The sequence below is a fragment of the Heterocephalus glaber genome, unplaced genomic scaffold, assembly GCF_053883595.1.
Source record: "Heterocephalus glaber isolate CG9 unplaced genomic scaffold, H.glaber_assembly_v1.0 deba00001707, whole genome shotgun sequence".
NCBI lineage: Eukaryota > Metazoa > Chordata > Mammalia > Rodentia > Bathyergidae > Heterocephalus > Heterocephalus glaber.
In genome coordinates, this window is record NW_028258427.1 from 424,017 (window position 1) to 445,269 (window position 21,253).

The 21,253-nt window shown below is 39.3% G+C and overlaps 1 protein-coding gene across 3 annotated transcripts in view; it reads right to left on the bottom strand.

Annotated features, from left to right (window-relative positions):
• Lonp2 (lon peptidase 2, peroxisomal) overlaps positions 1-21,253 on the bottom strand; it is a 112,056-nt gene that overhangs the window by 25,580 nt on the left and 65,223 nt on the right. For all 3 annotated transcript variants that reach the window (XM_004873897.4, XM_087199357.1, XM_087199358.1), the window contains one exon: positions 20,994-21,127. In XM_004873897.4, coding sequence (XP_004873954.1) covers positions 20,994-21,127 — 134 coding nt within the window. The remainder of the gene's footprint in view (positions 1-20,993; positions 21,128-21,253) is intronic.

The window sequence follows — 21,253 nt, forward strand, 5'->3', positions numbered from 1 at the left end:
TACTTTTCATTTTAATGATGTCATTTAAAGTTCTAAATTTTGATGGAATCTCATTTATCAAATTTTTTCTTTTATACATCATGTTTTTTGTATCCTAGGAAGTTCTTGCCTACCCTGAATTCATAAATATTTTCCCTTATAATTTCTTCTTAAAGCTTTATACTTTTAGGCTTTCTTATTTAGGTTCATAGATCCCTTCAAGTTATTTTCATGTATGAAAAAAAAGGGTTGAGGTTAATTTTTTATATACGGATACCAGGTGTTCTAGTGCCGTTTGCTGAAAACACTATCTCTTCCTCGGCTCTTGAATCGAGTTTATATTCTATAAAATGCTAATGTTAAATAATCTTTCAAAACTCAGTGGACCATATATGTGTGGTTCTTTTTCTAGATTCTCTGTTTTATTCAAATGATCTATATGTCTTTCCTTACACCAACACTGCCTTGATTACTGTAGCTTTAGAAGAAGTCTTAAAATTGGGTGCTAAACGTCTTCCAACACTGTTTTTGTTTTTGTTTTTGGCTTTTCTGGGTCCTTTGTACTCCTACATAACTTTTAAATTTCAATATCCAGTTCTTCATTTATAGCAAGTATACACAGACCTGAATTTTTATATATACCTTGTGTTTTCTAATCCTGCTAAATTCAAATACAAGTTCTAGGGGCTCCTAGAGATTTCTTAGTATTGTCTCTGTAGATGATCATTTTATCCACATATAAAGATTTTGCTTCTGCTGTGCCAATCCTATCCTAGTTGTCATTTTATTGCTAGACTATTTTGGTGGGGACTAGGTTTCAAAGTTTAATGGACAGATAAAGAGTAAGCATATCTGCCCTTGTTCCCGACCTTAAGGAGAAAGCATTGTATCTTCTCCATCCATACAAGGCGTTCTCACTGGAAGTATGGAGTACATGTCTTTAATTTGTTGAGAAGTTTCTGTTCTACTTCTAGTCTCCTGATAGCTTTTACCATGAACAGCTGAAGAATTTGGTCCAATACTTTTTCTCCAACTAGTGACAGGATCATATGGCTTTCTCCTTTCCTCTGTTAAAATGATGACTTTTGGGGGTGGATCTTCCCATGCTGAACCAACACTGCCATCCCTATAACAAAACCACTTTCTACATACTGCCAGATCTGACTTCTAATAGTTTGTTTTGTTAAACAAATTTCTATGTTCATACTCTTTTTCTTCTATTATCTTTATCCAATTTTAGGATTAGCACAATGTTGAGTTCCTAAAATGAGGGGAGAAGTGTTCCTTCTTTTTTCTGCTTTAATTGTTTGATATAATTTATCAGTTAAAATGTTTATGAGCCTGCTGTTGTCATATAGGTAGGTTTTCAAGCTAGGAATATACTTTCTTTAGTAGGTGCTATTCAAATGTTATATTTCCTCCAGAGTTAGTTTCATTAATTTGTTTTCTAAGTTACTTCTTAGAAGTTGTCAAATTCATTTCAAAAAATATTTTTGTAATATGCTTTCTATATTCTTTTAAATTCTGTAAAATCTGTGGTAATGTCTCCTAGATCTTAATACTGTAATTTTAAAAATGTATAACTGATATTGTGTAACAGGAAGAAAAGGTCTAAAAAAGAGCAGGGGAATTGGGAGGGGTAGGGGAAGGGAAAAAAGGGAAAAGAAAAAATATGAGAAGAGGAAAAAAATGGAAACAAGGTCTTTGCAAATAGGGAAGGGTGGAGGGGGTGAAGGGAGGGCAAGGGAAGGGGAAAAAAAATAAGAACCAAGAGACTCATGTAACGGTACAAGATCCCAATGATGAATGTAACTGTATTGTGTACCTAAAATGTACCAATAAAGTTAATGGGGAAAAAAATAAGAAAAATTAAAAAAAAGAACAACTTCTTTTGATACATGGTTAAACTGGGCAAAGAGAAGGGCATGAAATTTCACACAGCATAATTCACACACACGCACACGTGTCTGTGTGCATGTAAAGAGATATAGCCCAAAATGTTAACAGCAAGTATTCCCTGTGCCACAAAATCAATGTTACGTGACAGCCAATGTCCATTCCTGGCTCTGGCCTCCTAATTGGCCTTGAACAAAGTCACTTTACCTCTTTGTATCTGGCTTTCTAATCAGTAAGTCCAGAATAGTTACAGCACCCTCAGAGAGGTTCTGGGAGAACTTAGTAGCAAGGAGTACTGAGTTATAGTATTAGCTCCCCTTCAGAGTAATACTATACAGACTTCTAAGACTCACACACTCTTACTCTATAACCTTTCATCACAAGAAAACAAAGTGCTTTCTGTATCCTAAGATGACGGCACCCAGGAATAGACAGGGCTTTGATCACAACCACACAACTGCTAGAATTATGTACACTACAGTGGATCCTCAAGGTATGACTGGCCTGACATACGAACAACTTGGGTTACAACTAGAATTTTTGTCTTAACTTAAGAACAAAGTCTTAAGTTACGACCTGAATGCCTGCCGCTTGTGCTTCCAGATGGTCTCAGATACATATTTAACCCTTAAAGAGTTCTGGAAAGAACATTACAACGTCCTCTCCTGTGTGGGGTTAACTGAGAAATCCTGGGCCAGTGTCTCCCTAAGGTCACTGAGGTCTGACTTATATATATAGGGGAGAGACTTTGAAGGTTGTGAGCCTGAGCCTTCAATTGACCAACGTGAGTTACAAGTAGCCCTCATGAAGGAATTGAGTTCGTAAGTCAAGTTATCTACTGTAAATATATGTAAGAAAACACAAAAGCTTTCAAGACTCAGGACCTGCTCCTATGCTAGATATTACTTTATACTTAATATAAATGCTACCTATTAAATTCTCTCTACAAATGTTTTAGAAGCATATTTTTTTTTTTTTTTTGGTACCGGGGATTGAACTCAGGTCCTTGCGCTTGCGCAGCAGGCAGCGAAACCGCTGAGCTAAATCTCCGGCCCTAGAAGCATATTCTTAAAAGTAATGAAATACCACTTAATAAAGTGCTATCAAATAGAGGATGAAAATAAAGGACATGAACAAATAAAACATTAAATTAAATTAAGTTAGCTTAACTTCACCCCACTTCAAGTGTGTTTTTCACTTAAATAAAACTGGCCTGAAAGTGGGAGGGAGCAGACTGTGGTGGGTCTGATGTCCTGAGATACCTGGAGCTCGTCGTCCATCACAGCCAGTCTGCAGCTAACTCAGGAGCCAGCCCCAATGGCCGGGTGGACCTCGTGGGCAGGGCCAGTGGGCACCTGGGGCACTCGGGAGAAGGGCATGGACTATGGGGGGAGCTCACTGCTCCAGAGGTGAGCATGCTGAGCTGAAGTGGCCACACTGCCAACACCATGGAAGGAGTGACAGCTCTCAACTCCCCACCAGAAAGGACCAGCCTTTCCCTAAGCAGCTGCCACTGGGAGAATTATTTAAAATAATCAACATAACTGGTATTACAGATTTTCTCCAATACTTCTGTAACTGTAAGAGACTTGGAAATGAACAAGTATCTCACCTGTGTCTTACAGCTTGTCTTCTGCCTTTCAGTTCCATAAGTTGTATGCAACTCTTAGCAATGCACATTTCTTGCCCACAGCAATAAAAATGAATTTTGTCCAGTATAAGTACAATTGATTTCTCGTTCCTTAAGAAGGAGGTTTTGTATCTCTTACCAAACTAATTTCAGGACCACTGATTACCAACAAATGTGTCTGGTTTTCAGATTCTCCACTGAACCAGCTGTAAGGTCTTACTGTTTCTGTCATTAACTGAACTATTAATATCTTCACATCATTTTTATTTGTATATTAGTAATAATTTTATCATTAAAAATTATCCTTTAATACTGTACAAAAACTCTTGTTTCTAAATGGTGGTAGATTTTCTGAGTAGCCAACTCTTAACTACTAAAAACAACTGATATATTTAGAGTTTTAAAAATTTAGGGCCTAGGACAGATATAACAGGTTGCTTTAGATAAAAAAAATGGGCTCTCTTGTTCTTAGTACTCCTACCTTAGAAAAGATATCCCTAAGTGTCCTGCAGAACCACAATGGACCTCCACCCACTACTAACAGGCCTGGGAGCTGGATGGCCTGGGCTGAAGTCTAGCTCTTTCACTTAGAAAATGTGACTTTGGGAATGCTCCTCAGCCTCCTTTTTTGAAAGCTGCTTTTATTATAATATATGTAACATAATAGTTATTTTACCCATTTCCAAAAGTACAATTCAGTTTCATTACGTTCATTTATACCGGTGTTATAATCACCACCAGTATCCACACCCACAAGTTCTTCATCATCTCTAGCATATGCTCTGGACCCATCCAACAGTATCTGCCCCTTCCCTTTCCCCTGGTAACTGACCATTCTACTTTCTGCTTCCATGAGCTTGACTCCTTTAGATACATCATTTAAGTGGAATCATACACTATTCCGCTGTGTCTGGCTTATTTCACTTGGCATAATGTTGTCTAGGTCCCTCCATGGTGTGGCATATATCAAAATTTCATTTTTTATCACTGAATATCCCATTGTATGTATTTCCCACATTTTGTTTCTCTGTTCATCTGCTGATGGACACTTTAGTTGCATCTACCTTTTCACTACTGTGAATACTATTGCTATGAACGTGACTATACAAATATCTATTTGAGTCCTTGTTTTCAGTTCTCTCTCTCTTTTGGTACTGGAGATGATCGAACTCGGGACCTTGCACTTGCGAGGCAGGCGGCGGAACCACTGAAATCCCCGGCCCTTTCAGTTCTTTTTTTACAGTGCCTAGGAATGGAACGTGTGGATTACACTGCAGTTTTGTTTAACTTTTTGAAGAATCACTAAACTCTTTTCCACAGTGGAAAACACTGACACTCCCATTGGCAATGCATCAGAGTTCCACTTTCTCCATATCTTTGCCAATACGTATTTCTAAAATTATTATTGCCATCCTATTAGAAATGAAGTAATATTTCATTGTGGTTATGATACGCATTTTGCTAATGGGTAATGAAGGCAAGCATATTTTCATGTGCATATTGGCCATTTGCATATCTTCTTTAGAGAAATGTTTATTAAATATTTTGCCCATTTTGTAATTGGGTTGTTTCAAGTAAGATATACATTGTAAGATATATATGTACATATTTTTCTGGATATCAGTTCTTAATATATACGACTGGCAAATTTCATGTATAGGCTGTTTTTTTCACTTTCTCAGTAGTATCTTTTGATTTGAAAAAATGTTAAATTTTGAAGAAGTCCATTTTATCGCTTTTTTTTGGTGCCAGGGATGGAACTCAGGACCTTGTGCTGGCGAGGCAGGCATGGCGCCACTGAGCTAAATAAATCCCCAGCCCTATTTCATTTTTCTTTTGTTGCCTGTGTTTCTGGTCATATCTATGAACCTTACTGTCAAATACAATGTTTTGAAGATTTTCTACAAAGTTTTAAGAGTTTTGCAGTTTTAGCTCTTGAGTTTAGATCTTTGACTTATTTCTGGTTAAATTTTTATAGTGTGGGGTAAGAAGTTAGGTCAACTTCATTCTTTTGTATGTGGATGCTGTAGGAGCTGCCCACTGGCAACAAAAAAGATTAAAGCCCTTAGCACAGGAGCTGCAGTTAAAGAGATCCTGCCCTCAGTCCAGTCTGAGACAGCAACAGGCTGGCCTCTGATGCCAGGCCCATTTATTCTTTCAAGAGTCCAGACTCATCTTCTCTAAAAGATAAGCACAGATCTTGTCATCTCCTTGATCAAAGCTAACAACTTTCTGTGACCAGAGGAGAGTGCCTTTGTCAGAAGTGCAACAACTATCCAGGAAGCTCTGCAGAGTGCTAAATGATCCAGGAAAAGGCACCCTTTACATAATGGTAACTGCTGCATGAATTCTTTCCCTATATCCTTAAACCCTCCTGAAAACCCTGTGCAGGTTTCTCTCTTGGAAATTCACAGCTGCCTCTCTTGACAGTGGTTTTCTCTTATTGGTACTGGGGATTGAACTCAGGACCTTGTGCTTACAAGGCAGGTGCAGCACCACTGAGCTAAATCCCGGCCCTGACAGTGTATCTTGATCTAAATAAACTCTTGTCATTTCTAAACTCTTGGTCCATTGGGAAATTCCTCTACAGTCTGAGTCACCAGCACTCGGGATGCCATATCCCATGGTAGACATCAATCAAGCTTTCCCAGCACTGACTGTTGAAAAGACTCCTTTCCCCACTGAATGGAATTGGCACCCTTGTTAAAAATCACTTGACCATATATGTGAGCATTTATTTCTGGGTTCTCTATTCCATTGCTCTGTATTTCTGTTCTTATGCCAATTTCATGCAATTTTAACTACACAGCTTTTTAGTAAACTTTGAAATCAGGAAGTGTGAAGTTAGGTACACATTTAACATGTTTGTGCTGGCCTGAACTGGTGGTGGTACATACATGACTGGGCAGTGAGACACAAATTACAGCCCTGTTGTGAACATGTAAGGCAATTAAACATAGAACTACAATATAACCTAGTGCTGCTGCCTGCCTCACAAGTCCAAGGTCCCGAGTTCAATCCCTGGTACCAAAAAAAAAAGAGGCCTGAGGATGTACCCCAGTGGTAGAGCACCCTTGGGTTCAATTCTCAATATCACACTGCCAAAAGAATTCAAAGTAGGGATGCAAATAGGTATTTGTATATTTAATTCATGGCAGCATTATTCACATAAGCCAAAAGGTGGAAACACTTACCATTTGTTCTTTTCAAGACTACTTTAGCTATCTGGTGTTTCTTGAGATTTCACATGAATTTGAAGATTGTCCTTTTTATTTCTTTGAAAGATGATGATGAAATTCGAAAGGAATTGTACTGAATCTGTAGATACTTTGGATAGTCCTGGCATCTTAACAATGTTAAATTTTCCTATCCATAAACATGGATTATCTTTCCATTTACCTAATGTCTTCTTTAATTTATCATTAGCAATGTGTTATAGTTCAGTGTACAAATCTCTCACCTCCTTGGTTAATTTATTCCTAAGTATTTAATTCTTCTGGGTGCTATTGTAAATGTAAGTGCTTTCTTAATATGCTTTTCAGATTATTCATTTCCTTAACCTTTTAAAGCTTCTATTTCCTTATCTGAAATCATGAAAATAGTACCTATCCTTCAAAATTGTTATTATAGGGATAATGGATATAGGATAGATGGGTGATGAAAACACAGGATAGCTACTGAGTTTATACTCGGAAACAATCTCCTTAGGTTAGACTCTTGACTGTAATTTTTACTAGCTGTGAACTTTGGGCAAGTTATTCAGTCATCTTAGTCACTTTCCTTGTTGCTGAAACATAACACTTGACAGCCACAACTTAAAAAGAGAGGTTTATTTTGGCTCACAAATTTTAGAGGATTCAGTCCACAGCTGGGTGGCTTCGAGGCAAGAAGGGGATCATGGGTGGGTCTGGTGGAGAAAAGGTACTCACATCATGGTGGCCAGAAAGCAGTGAGAGAAGGGAGGAGCTGGGGAGGCAGACAGATCCTTCCAGGTCACACCTCTGCGACTCGCCTTTTCTGGCCATGCCCCACCTCCGAACAGGAAGCCAGCTATGAGCTCATCAGTGGAATAATCCACTGATAAGTATAGCACTCCTGTGATGCAATCACTTTCCAAACACATGAGAATTTGGGGGACATTTTGATCTAAACCATAACATTATCTGTGCCTTAGTTTTGTTATGTGCAAAATGAACCTAAAAACAATAGCTATCCCTCAGAAGACTAAATGAGTAAATACATGTAAAATGGTTAAGAGTATAGTCTGCCACAGAGTAGAAACTTTATGCAGTAGATGACAACTAGTCTTCCGGTCTAGATTATCACATTTTACTAATTTGGTTCGTTAGCTTAGTTTTTCTACCATCCATTTTATATACTACTTGAAATGAATCTAAATGGCTGCTCTAGTTAGTTATGTGTCACTTAATGGCTGAGATGTATTCTGAGAAATGTACTATTAGGTAAGTCACTGCTGTGCAAATGTCAGAGAAGGTACCTACAAAAACCTACGTGGTCTAAGTCATTCACTGTGGTGGCCTCTTGTTAAAGTCAAGAGACAAGGTACACATGAGATGTGTGAAGCTCCTGCTGGTGTAACACAGCATATTGGTTTTATCTGTTTAATTTTTATTAGCATGTGTTTGCAGTAATGATTACATTCACTGTAGGGCACTGGTACATGTATATAACACATCTCAATTCTTTTTTTCCCCTTCCCTCCACCCCCTTTTATTCTGCCGGCATCATAATTCATTTATTTTTAAAAGTCCCTTGACTCATAGAATGGATTATTTATTTTTGGGCAATACTAGGGATTGAACTCAGAGCCTCGCACATGCTAGGCAAGCACTCTACCACTGAGCTACAGCCCAGCCCTTTATATTTTTCAGTTGAGAACAGTCTTGTTAAGTTGCTCTCAGGCTGGCCTTGAACTTGTGAGCCTTCTGCCTCAGCCTCCTAAGTGGCTGGAATTACAGGCACGTGCCACCTTTTATGACAATACTCCTCCCTTTTTTTTAATCAGTATATGTTTGAGATACATAATAAATAGATTCATCATGGGGAAGTGGTTTATATAGCTGTATCAACAGATATGTATTACGTTGATCCTTTTTACTTCCCCTTCCTTCCCTCCTATCTCCTCCATCCCCAGATCCCCTTCCCATCTCCACACAGTCTTTTTTTTTTTTTTGGTACCAGGGATCGAACTCAGGGCCTTGCTCTTGCGAGGCAGGCAGCCCCACATAGTCTTATCTTGCTGTTTCCTATTGTGCTATACTTTTTATAACTGGATCACCACAAACACAATGAATAAGGAACTATGCTACAACATCACTAGGCAATGGAAACTGTCTAGCTACTATAAGGTTAGAGAACTATCATTATATATGAAGCCCATCACTGACCAAAATGTCATTTTGTGGTGTATGACTATGCGTCACTTTTAGACATCAACATTTGTGTGAATTTTTCATTATAAATCAAGCAAATTCCTAATTCCTAACAGTTCCACTCAAGAGCCATCATAATACAGTGGCAAATTACCTTTTTAATCCTAGTCCCTACTATTTTGGAATGGCTTCAGTCTAAGGAAGTAACCACCACAGCAGCTCAACTAACATATTTATGGAGCACAACCCTGAGTAAGAAATGAGGCCCTAGTTTAGTGATGGCGAACCTTTTAGAGCTTTCAGTGATAACAAACAGCCCACTGAAGCACGTGTGCCATACATTCACCACCACTGTGCCTAGTTGGTTTCATTTCCTCCCTTCCTCTCTTCCCTTTCTCCTTCCCTCCCCTTCTTTGAGACAGGGTCTTGCTCTGTAATTCAGGCTGGTCTTGAACTCACTAGGTAGCCCAGGCTGGCGTTGAACTCATGGCAGTTCTCCAGCCTCAGCCTCCTGAGTGCTGGGATTACAGGTGCAGGCCACCACACCCAGCTTTTCCTTTTTTTCTTTGTAAGATAGTATCTCCCTGTGTTGCCCAGGCTGGCCTCAAACTCTCAATCCTCCTGGTTTAGCTTCTAAAGAGCTGAGATTACAGACGCGTGCTACCCAATTTCTTTATAAAATTAAAGTCAGACCAGATGAACTCCATTCACCCACACCATTCACCATAGTGAAAAATTAAGTAATCACCATAGTGAAAAAAAATAGGTAATTCTGTTGCAATATAATGAATTCTAGGTAACTTAAATTTTAACAATATCTATGAACAAAAGACAAATCACTAAAACAAACACTAGCATTTTTACTCCATGAAAATTATGTAACAATACTATTTCTCAATGATTAAAATATTCTCTTGAAGTTGAATCCCACCACAATTCTCGAATTATACAGTTAGGAGCAAAGCAGAGCTGAGAAACTGGCATGCTGAACTCTACTGTGTCCGTGCAGGAGGTGTGCTACTGGGTCTGTAACAAGCTAGTTGGCAGAGTAGTCACACAGGGACCAGTGAAGAGGGAATACAGTTTGGATCTCAACTCCTTAGCACACACAGCTGTAAAGATTCAGACCACATTTAAGCATGGAGAGAAAGATCATATATCTATATCTATACACACATATATATATGTATATAGTCTACATATATACACATGTATGTGCAGACATAAAAACAAAACAACTAAGTTTTTTTTTTTTTAAACCAACTCTACTTTAAAAAGTGAGATTATCAGCTAAGCAGAATGGCACATGCTTATAATCTCAGCTATGTGGAACGCTAAGGCAAGGGGGACTGCAGCCAGCCTGGCCAATTTAGAGACCAGGTTCAGATGGAGAGATAAAGTAAAACAAAGAAATAGAATAATAAAAAAAAAAGAACTTAAAGCGGACCCTTTAAAGTCATGCAGTTTACTGTATGTCAGTTATATAGCAATAAAGCTGTTGATTCAAAAATAAATAAATGGGGCTGGGGATTTAGCTCAGTGGCACCGTGCCTGCCTAGCAAGCGCAAGGTCCTGAGTTCGATCCCTGGTACCAAAAAGAAAAACAAAAAGTAATAAATAAATGAAAGTGAGATTATAAGTAGCTTTCTTATTTCATAAGATAGAATTATGTGTCTCAGAACTAGACTGACATGAATACAAAGCATCTGAGAGCCTTCTCAGGGGAGGGAAGGAAGGGAAAACAAAATATCTAAAAAACCCCCAGAACAACCTGAATATTTCCAGTTGTATAAATCGTGCTGTCAGTTTCAGGTTAATTTTTTTCCGAAAACCCTCCTCCCAGCCAGAGGAAGTATGCTAAAGGCAACCAAGGCTCAAGTTACTGGCCAGTGCTGCCAAGGAGTTTCAGTCTGCATATTTTCAATCTTTTTTTTCTTTTCAACTTAGTAACTTTACAGACTTCAAAAAACCAGCATTTACCTCATAGTTAAAAATTATTTGTTTATATATCCATCTCCCCCAATAGACTACATGTCTTAAAAGTTCTCTTTAACCAATTTCTGGAATCCAGTTTAGAAGTTAGCATTAGTAAGTATTCAGTAACTGTGAGCCTACTCACTGACTGCATAAATAAATTCATGTTATACACGGTCCTCTCTTTAGACCAGACAAGGGAGCCTGCCCCCATTTCTCAGCAGGCTTGAGGAATTAGCAACTTTTATTTTCTGTATTCAGAAATATTCCAGAGAATTAATGGGGTCAGTATCTTAACTGCAGAGACTATGCTGTAATACTTTAAAAGCCCCAAGAGCACCTTAAGCATTCTTGTAACTTAGAAAGGCTGGTTTTGATAATGTGTAACAATGACATCCACCAGCCAGCACCTTCCTATATGCCTTTTAAATGGAACAATGATTTTATAATTATTTGGCAAATTTTGTTTTCATGTCTCAGATCAGAGTTCAGGTAACCAACCTCTGGCTCCCACTGTACTAAAGGAGGGTTTTCCTTCACTGCAGCCTTCTTCCAATCCATACACAGGCAAACAATTCTCTCTTAAACCAGCCAATACTGATAAGGGAACAATCAGTGATTCTCTGTAAATGTCAAACTTAGAAAAGGATATTTAGTGTATGTTCATGATACTGGCAAACAGCATATTTTCACCTCAACATTAGAATAGTATCTGACTTTAGATGTTTAGACACAACATCTTGCTTAACATTCTCACCAAATGCAAAGAAAGTCTCAATTTCTGGACCTAATTTTTAAAATAATCTTTTTTTATAAAGTGCAGTTAACTCTAACAGAAGGCCACGAAGACTCCCCTGAGAACTAAAACTGCCTCTGAAATCCACATTCCTCAATAGTAATCTTAGTTTCTTGATAATTATAAAATTTTATTTGTTCTGTACCACTAATACAATTAAAGGAAAAAGCATGAACAACTTTAAAGCAAAACTTTAAATACTGAAAATACAAAACTGAATTAAAACTTCTAAGCCTTGTCTGTGCAACTTAGGGCTTTAATACAAGAAGTAAGTTCAAATTTGATGGATTTTGAACAGTATAAATTTCAATACTGGCCTAAAAAATTCTTTTGATAATAAAATGTGATGACTACTAAACTGCTAGAAGCCTTTTAAATTAGTAAATTCTGTAGGATGAAGTGGAAATTTTCAAAGATGTGTTGCCTAATATGGAGGCTAATTTTAATTCAGTGCCCATAATAATGGTAAAAGTGTAACTGGTCATTCTGTGCACAAAGATCTCTTACCAACGACCCAGGCATTTCTTCAGAAACTGAAAACCTCACTTCTGAGGATTGTAACAATCCAAAATAAACAGCCAACAGCATCTGGTCTGTGGTTTTTGGGTTCACAGGCATGCACACAAATTACTTTCTTTTCCTAAATCCAACCAGAAAGATATGTGATTCAGGTCAGAATGTTCGAGGACTTCTATACGTAATTGGAAGCAAGTAATAGGAAACTTTCTAATTATTCTCACTTCACTGAAAAGAGCTAACAAAGTTTTTATGTCCCCAAACAATCAAGAGCATCAACAGAATCCACACTGAAAGTTGACAAAGACTGTTTCAACTTTTGTTAAAGAGTCTTATTAGGCTTTACTTCCCTGCAGGCTCAACCCACAGAGGGTAACAGGGCTACCACCTCTGAGTCACAGAAATTTCCATTCTCTACTAACAACCCAAACCATAGGTTTTCTTTACAATTCTAAATAAACTACTTCAACTCTGAGAAATGAAGGCTATAAAATATATAAAAATCTTTAAAATGGCAATAAATGCAATCAATCAATCAATCAATCAGTGGTAGCCACCCTTCAAGGTTTTAAGCAGCCCACCCACCTCCTGGTGTTCGCAGCTTCCTGGAGTCAGACCTCTCCTGTCTCAGCAGGGCCGGCCTATATGACATGGTAACAGTGATGGTTATAAAGGCCTGCAAATCCTACCTTGGGCTCCCCCAGCTTCTCTTTTCTCCCACATGTCACTCCCTCTGGGAGAAGCCAGCTGCCTGGGGAGAGGCCCACGTGGTGAGAAGCTCTGAGAACTGAGAACTCTGGCCAATAGCGTGGAGGGAATGGGGTCAGCTAACAACCATGTGAGTAAGCCTGGGAGATTCTTCCCCAGTTGGGCCAAGAGCTGGCTGACAAAGAGACTGTAACCTCCTGAGAGGTCCTGACTCAGATCTACTCAGTGAGGCTCCTTCTGGATCCCTGACACAGAAACAGTAAGGTGGTCAATGCCCCTTAGATGCTTCAGCCTGCTAAATGCTGGGTTATTTGTTACACAGCAATAGATAACCAACGTACAATTCAAAAGATAGAGACATTTTGCCACCAACTAGAAAAGTGCTCCAAGAAGACAAAGGAATTAAGCAAAAAGTTACACAAGGGAGAGAGGTCATTTCCTAAAAACATTATATCTAGTATTTTCTATTAGTATTAGACATGGACTCATGGCAGTAGACAAAAGAATGGAAATCTTCAGATTTGGAGACAACGAACAACAACAACAACAAAAAGCCTAAAAGATCAAAACCTCTTGATTTTCCTGCAGGGACAGCTTCCTGTTAGGGTCAGGAAGGAGCCACACCTCAAATAACTAGCAGACAGCATGCTTTGGGCAGGAGAAGTCAATAGCAGGAAGCCACAACGAAGGATTCTGAAAGCAGCCCGAGCAGGACTGGCTCTTCCTGGAGAACCAGATCCTGAGAAAGGCAGGGAAGGGGGTCACTGAGAGGCAGTGGGATGGCAACATCAGAAGGACAACACTGAGCAGACAGCTTCGGGGAACCTGCTGGCCTGAGCCTCCTCTAAGGCCTTCTGACAGCACACTAAGTACCCCAGCTAAAGTGGCAGGATACTTTCCCACACCCACCATATTCTGGTTAATAGTCAAGGGTGTGCTTGGGTGGGAGAACTAACATCAAATTAAAACCTTTTATTTTGATTATTTTGAACTGTGAGGTTGTTTAGCAAGGCTACACTAAAGGAGCAAGGACCTACTATCCACCTCCCACTACCTGAGGATGGCTTCACTGACCTACGTAAGGCAAACACAGCCAGGAAACAATACACATCAACACACAACTCAGGCCAAATGGCTCCAGACTGAACCACAGACACTGTCACAGAGTGAGAAAGATTTGTGTTTTCACCAGGCAAGGCTGTGTGGTCAGCAGAAGGCTTGGGGACTCCGTTACAAGACGACAGGCCTGTCTTCACCGATATCATGTCTCATACCACCCAGCCTCCAAACCCCTTTTCAGCTGCTAGCTCCTATTTCCCTAGGGACAGGGAAACAGCCAAGTGTATAAAAGTATGTCTGTTAATAAGTCAAACAGCCAAGGCATAGTGTTTATGGAAAATACTGTGAAGTGACTTCTGAATCAAATCAGGGTCAAACTAGAGATTTTATAATATGTATAATTATGTAAGTGGTGGTCTAAAGCTATGAAACAAAGGCTATATTTATTCACCTTTTCTAATAAATTTTTAAAAATACTGTAAAAGTCGTGTGTGTGTGTATTTTTTCCCCTTTCCTTTTTTTCTGGTGCTGGGCTAAGCATGTTCTCTATCACTCCTTGATCTATTTCTTCACTTGGGGATATGGAGAATTGAGTATTACTGTAATTTAGAATGGCCAGAATATGTGCTGTGTTTAGAATCATGAAATGAAATTCCCTTCAAAGTTCTTGACTAAGTACCAACTTGATTATATTCAGGGTGAGACTCCAAGAACCCCAAGATTAGAAAGTAACTGAGAGGCTAAAGACTTGATTGGCCTCTCAGTTGAGAACTCAGGAGGATGATGCCCTTAAGTAAGGGTCGTGCCCTAAGGACTAAGAACAATATTCTTGGAGCACCACATCTTAGGGGAAACAATATATCCAAAATAAAGAGGAAAAAATACATGAAAGAGGAGAGATGGAGAAAGAAAAAGAGAGGGAGAGTGGCAAGGGGAGAAGGGTGAGGGGCGAGGGGTGAGGGAAGGAAAGCAAGCTAGCTATATCCCAGGAATGCGGCTCTAAAGAAGGAACCAACCCTACAAAGCCTTGATAAAATCAAAGTGATCTGCTGGTCCCTAGCCAGCTATCAGAGCAAAATGTGACCCTTTTGGGGGATGTTGTAGCTCAGCGGTAGAAGGCTTGCCTAGCATGCATGAGGGCATGGGTTCAGTCCCCAGTACTACAAAATAAAATCAAAAACAAAACCCCACAAACTCTGTGAGCAGTTTCTGAATAGCTGTTTCTGTGCCTTCCCTAAACAGTACCGATAATTCGCATACTGATCTGTCTGTCTCAAGTACAGAACAGGGCCAAGGCAGAGACACACGGGAGTGTGCACTGCTGTGCTGCCTGGTATCAGCTCATCTGAGGCTGGAGTTCACCTTTCAGGGGTCTCCCTTATCCTGTGAAGTTAATTAGAACTAAAATTTTAACATAGGCTTTTCTTTTTTGGGGGGTACCGGGAATCAAACTTAGGATGTTGTGTTTGCCAGGCAGGTGCAAAGCCACTGAGCTAAATCCCCAGCCAACATAGGCTTTAAAAAGTGGGCTTTTAAGTACTCAATGGCTCCAACAGAAGCCACATGTGATTTTTGAATAAATTTTTTTTCTTGGTACCAGGAATTGAACTCAGGACCTTGCGCTTGCCAGGCAGACATGGTGCCACTAAGCTACGTCCCCAGCCCAATTTTGGAGTAAAGTTTAAAATTAGACTTTCATTAAGCCCACTAGAAAAGGAAGAAGCATCAGTAACCTGGCTCCCTATGCAGAAACTCAGGGTACAGACCACTGTTGCTGAGTGAGAAATTTACCTGTCAGTAGAAAAAAATCACCCTTGGATTAGTGCTTGACTCAGAGTTCCTCTCCCATGGATCATTCCCATAGCATAGGAAATCTGAAGTATTCATACAAGGACTTTAAAACTATGACTGGAGGCCTGGGGTATGCCTCAGTAGTAGAGTGCTTGTCTAGTATGTGTGAGGCCCTGAGTTTGACCCCAGCACCACAAAAACAAATAAAAATGGGCAACCTCCCCCGACCAAAGAAGTAACCCAGGAGTACCATGGATCAAGAAAACAAAGGAAAAGATGATTTTAAGGGGTGAGAAGAAGAGTCGAGCGTGCCAGCACACACCTGTAATCCCAGCACTTGGGAAGCTGAGCCAGGAGGATCGCCATGAGTTTGAGGCCAACCTGGCTACATAGTGAATTCAAGGACAGCCTCAACTATATAGGGAGACCCTGACTCAAAAGAGAATCAGAGATGAGAAAAAACGTTCAATGAAGAACCCACTGGAATATACATAATCCTTAAAGACTTTCCCATTCAATGACTGTTTGGACTTATGTAGGAGGTGAGCTGTTTGGACTTTTGGCCTGCTGCTAGGACTTACAACCCATCTTTTTTTTTTTTGTACAGTTCTATACATCTTGTTTATATGGTATCAATGTCTTTTTTGTACAGTACACCTTATGTACACAATATGATAAGTTTTGCTAACTGTGCTGTACAGTGCATTTCTTAGTTATTTTTCTTATGCTGAGACAAAATACCTGACCCCCAAAGTTAAAGGAGGAAAAGTTTATTTGGCTCAGAGTTTGTAGAGCTTTCAGTTCATAGTGGGCTGGCTCCAAGGAGGGGTGGCATGACAGAGGGGAAATAGTTCATGACAGGCAGAGGGCAGAAAGCAGCAAGCAACCTTCTTTCTGTCGCTCCTATTTTACCCAGGCTATCCACCCTTGGGTAGCACTCATACCCTTATTCCTAGCATCACACCATGAATCAATACCAGCATCACATCCTTGATCCCAGCATCACACACCCTCAATCTAGCCACCTCCGAAAAGCTCCACCTATGACCTCATGAGACTTTGGGGGCACATCTAGACACAAATCATAACGGTGTAGTACTGTAGTTTTATGTTCTGTTATATATTACAGTACTGCATGTTTGAGTTATGGAAAAAGGTAAAGTGATCAAGTTGGAGTTTCCTTTGACCATTTCTTTGTTCTGAACATTGTAATGTACATACTATATACAATACCTCATTGAGCAACCAATTCACTTACCAACCTAGTTGCATGAACAGAACTTGGTTGTTAAATGAGGAATCTTTCTGTCTCTAAATAAATCAAATGAACATTTGAAAAGTAGTCAGAAATACAATTTCTGAAATGAATTCTATAGGTTTATAGAAGATGGTGATAATATACTGGATGAGGCAACAACAATAAATAAGCTGAACTAGGAAGAAAAATTAATGAAAAAATAGAACAAAGGATAAAAGACAGCTAGGTCCTTTCTTAGCATCCCAGTGGAGGAGAAAAAAAATATTTGAAGAGATAATGGACAAAATATTTCTTAAAAACTGATGAAACAGTTTAGTCCACAAATTCAAAGTCAGCAAATCCAAGGTAAATAAACATAAATAAAAGCACACTTTACCACAAGACTGAAATGTCAGTTAATACAAACAGACCTGGCAAAGTGGTGGTACTGGAAAATGTTGTGAAGAGATTTAAGAATCAAATCAGGGTTGAACTAGACAAACTCTTTGCTAAGTATATCTTTTGAGGAAAAATCTTTGCAGATATTAATTGGACAAAGATGGTATATATGCGTACTTGAATAAGTGGAATATTTGTTTTGGCTAAAGGCAGGAAAAAGCAGAATAAAACTTTGGTCATGTATCCCTCAACCCAGAAAGGAAAAGAACAATTCATAATACATTAAAACATGTAGAAAATTATAAGCAGTATTATTTTTATAAAACAATTCCCATACTTTACAGTGATCGAAATCATAACTACCCCTCCTCTGACACCCAATTTCTATGAACCTCATCTGCCTTCTGAGCCCCTTGTGTTACCTGGTTTGTTAGCTATGGTTCTGATCCCACAAACACAAGGTCAACTGCTCACAAAACAGAACTTCTGGGCCCACTCCAGAAAGTGTGCTCAATACACTGAGAGTTCTGCTTGTTTTGAAGCTTGTGGCCTGAAATTACTTTTCTTCCTGGCAGTAACTCTTAAGTCCAGCATTATTTTTAACATTAAAAATAACTCCCACACTGCATTACTTGATATTTCTAAAACAATTCTTGTCTTTTGTACTCCTGATTTAAATAATTCACTTCTTAATGAGAAATTTTCAGCTACTGAGCTCCATTTGAACTTTCTGGCATGAAAATTTGACACAGACTCTTTTGTGGAGTTTTCTTTTGGTTTGGCTGATGCCATAAACATCGTGTCCAGATTCCTTATAATTATTTTATATTGAAGTCTGGAGGACAGTCATTCACAGTTACTCAAGGGTAGCTTATGAAAATAGATCCAACCTGGAAACCTATCTGCAAACAAAATCACACTCAAGGGACAAACACACTTATCCTTATTATTTATTCATCTGGATGACCTGAGTAATATCTTACCTACCCAAATCTGTTCAGCTACATTAACATTTAAGAGGCATCCTGCAATTTAAAAGAAACCATAAAAAACTAATAAATGTTACCATAAAAGCTGCATGTTTCTACACAGTTCACAAACTGTTTGAACATATTCTTGAATATTTGTTGGTTATTCTTAAACAACAAATATGATGATAAATTATTAGAAATATGCTAATAGATGTACATATAAACATTAAGCAATACATTATAACTATGGAAAATTTCCTTTGACATCAAATCCCTCTGAATGTATTACAAATTCTAAAATTTACCATGGACCTATTATATTACTGACAAGAAAAGAGTGGGGCTGGGAATTTAGCTCAGTGGTTCCGCCGTCTGCCCCACAAGTGCAAAGACCTGAGTTCAATCCCTAGTACCGAAAAAAAAAAGAACAAAAAGAGAAAGATTAGATGCCTGAGGCCACAGCACAGAGGAAGAGCGGTAATAAAAAGGGGAAATTCAGGAGCCTGTAGATGTAGGTCTTACACTTACTGCAGGGAAAAAGGAACAACACTTCCCTTCTCCACTGCCATCGGCTACCTCAGTGATTCTCATTCCTGAGAGGTACTCACTCAGCCAGGAAAGTTTTTAAAAATACAGATTTCTACAAACAGTAATCTGAACATGTGTTTATTTTTTATAATTCCTTTTTTTAAGGAATAAAAAAGTATACACCTTTCCGCCGCCTGCCTCGAAAGCGCAAGGTCCCAAGTTTGATCCCTGGTACAAAAAAAAAAAAGTATATACCTACAAGAAACAGAATGAGAAAGAAAACTTACCAAAAAGTAGGCAATAAGAGAAGCCGATGGAATTTTAGAAAGCAGAAAATGAACTGACAAAAACTAATGGAAACTTAGCAGGCTAGAGGAAGCAGAAACCTCAGTGCCTATGGGGCAGGAATAAGGATCAGCAACAGCAAGTTGATTCTGGCCTTGAACTTCCACAAAGGCTTGGGAATTTTTTTTAAGGCTTGGGAATTTATTATGGTATCCCTGAAAGTATGGGTGAGGAGTGGGACTTAGTGCTTTTTACGCTGCTATGACAAAGTAACAGCACAAGACTGGGTAATTTGGGCCGAGGATTTAGCTCAGTGGTTCCGCCACCTGCCTCGCAAGTGCAAGGACCCGAGTTCGATCCCTGGTACCAAAAAAAAAAAAAGACTGGGTAATTTATAATAAACATCTGGTTTGGCTCACAGTTGGGAAGTCCAAGATCAAAGGCTCACATCTGTGGACAGCCCATTGCGCTGGGCGATGGTGATGGCGATGGCAGAAAGGATCACATGGAAGGAGGGGAGGGGAGGGGAGAAAAGAGAAGGGGAGGAGAAGAAAGAGGAAGGGAAGGCAGCTGAATTCAGCCTTGTGCAAGGAGATTACCACCGTGATAATTAACCCACTTCCCCGAGATAATGGAATTACTCCACCTGACCACCTCTCAACACTGATGCATTGGGGATTAAGTTTTTAACACACGAGCTTGGGGGATACTTTCAAACCATAGCAGGGCCTACGACCAAAAGTTTTAAACTCTGTATAAGAAATAACTGGAGTTCAATATCCCCATCCCTACTCCACATACTGTAACGAGCACACAAGCCTTCTGCAATTCAGCAAATGATGGAGGTTTATTCTCTGGACAAAATGACCCAATGGGGTTACAGGCAAGGTGCGAGCAGGGGTAAAGCAGCATCCAGAAACACACGGATCATGGGAAAGTCTGCTTTTTGACTATAACGCTACTAGGTGCACTAAGCTGAGCAACAGAAGGAAAAACAAAGAAGATGTTCAAACTGCATCTGTTCCACTGAGCCTACCACAAAGTATAGTTCCTTCAATCACATTTATCTAACTGCTTCCTGGAAAGAGCTTTGGAAATGGTAGAACATCTAATAAATCTCTACTGTGAAAGAAATGTTTAGTTCTCTATTGCTCAAGGCACGTTTGTTAAAGCAGGTTTTGGCAAACTGCATAGCAGCAAAGTATGATGTACTGTGTGATGAATCCCTCACAGTTCTGGGGCAAGAAGTTAAAATATTTTTAGCTGGGTAGCAAATGCAATGTCCAGATTTGATTACTGCAGCACCAGAACTCTCCCTGTCACCAACTTCACAACTATTTAAGCAAAAAATAATTTATATTACAGTACATTTAACTGTGTACCTATAAAAGAAAATGTGCGAGAAAAACATATTACCTATGAAACTTCTCCCAAACACAAAGATTTGCTCGTGCAGTACTTTGACAGCTTGGATTTTTAAAAATATTATAACATTTTTGGTAATGTTTTCAATTATTAATTATTCAAGGACTTAACTGTTTGGGTCAGTAAGAAATACAGGAACATGTGAACACATATACAGAGTGTATGTACCACTGTTACAAATCTGGAGAAAGCAACTGTGTTCTCAAAGCATTAATACTGAACATCATTCTAGTTAAAAACTACTGTTTGTACAAACCCTCTTGATAAACTACATCAAGCCATACACATATTCACTAAGTGGACACATTTCCCACGGGAGTCACCCCACCACTGCTCTGAGGACCCGGCCCCAGCCTCCATACCCAGTTTCACTGTGTCATCCACACCCGGCCCCCTGGCCACGCACCTTCTCCCTCAGCCACATCAGAGCGGTCCAGCTTGGTGTCCTTGTGCTGTCCTTCTGCGACTTTCACAGCAACAGCTCGGCAAATGGCCCCAAATTTTCTATCCAGAGAACGAACCCCTGCCTCTCTGGTATATCTGTCATCAAAGAAGAATTTTATTTTTCGTTAAACATCATCTTTAAAAATAGAGGTAATGAGCTGGGGATTTAGCTCATTGTTTTTGCCATATGCTATGCAAGTGCAAAGACCTGAGTTCGATCAC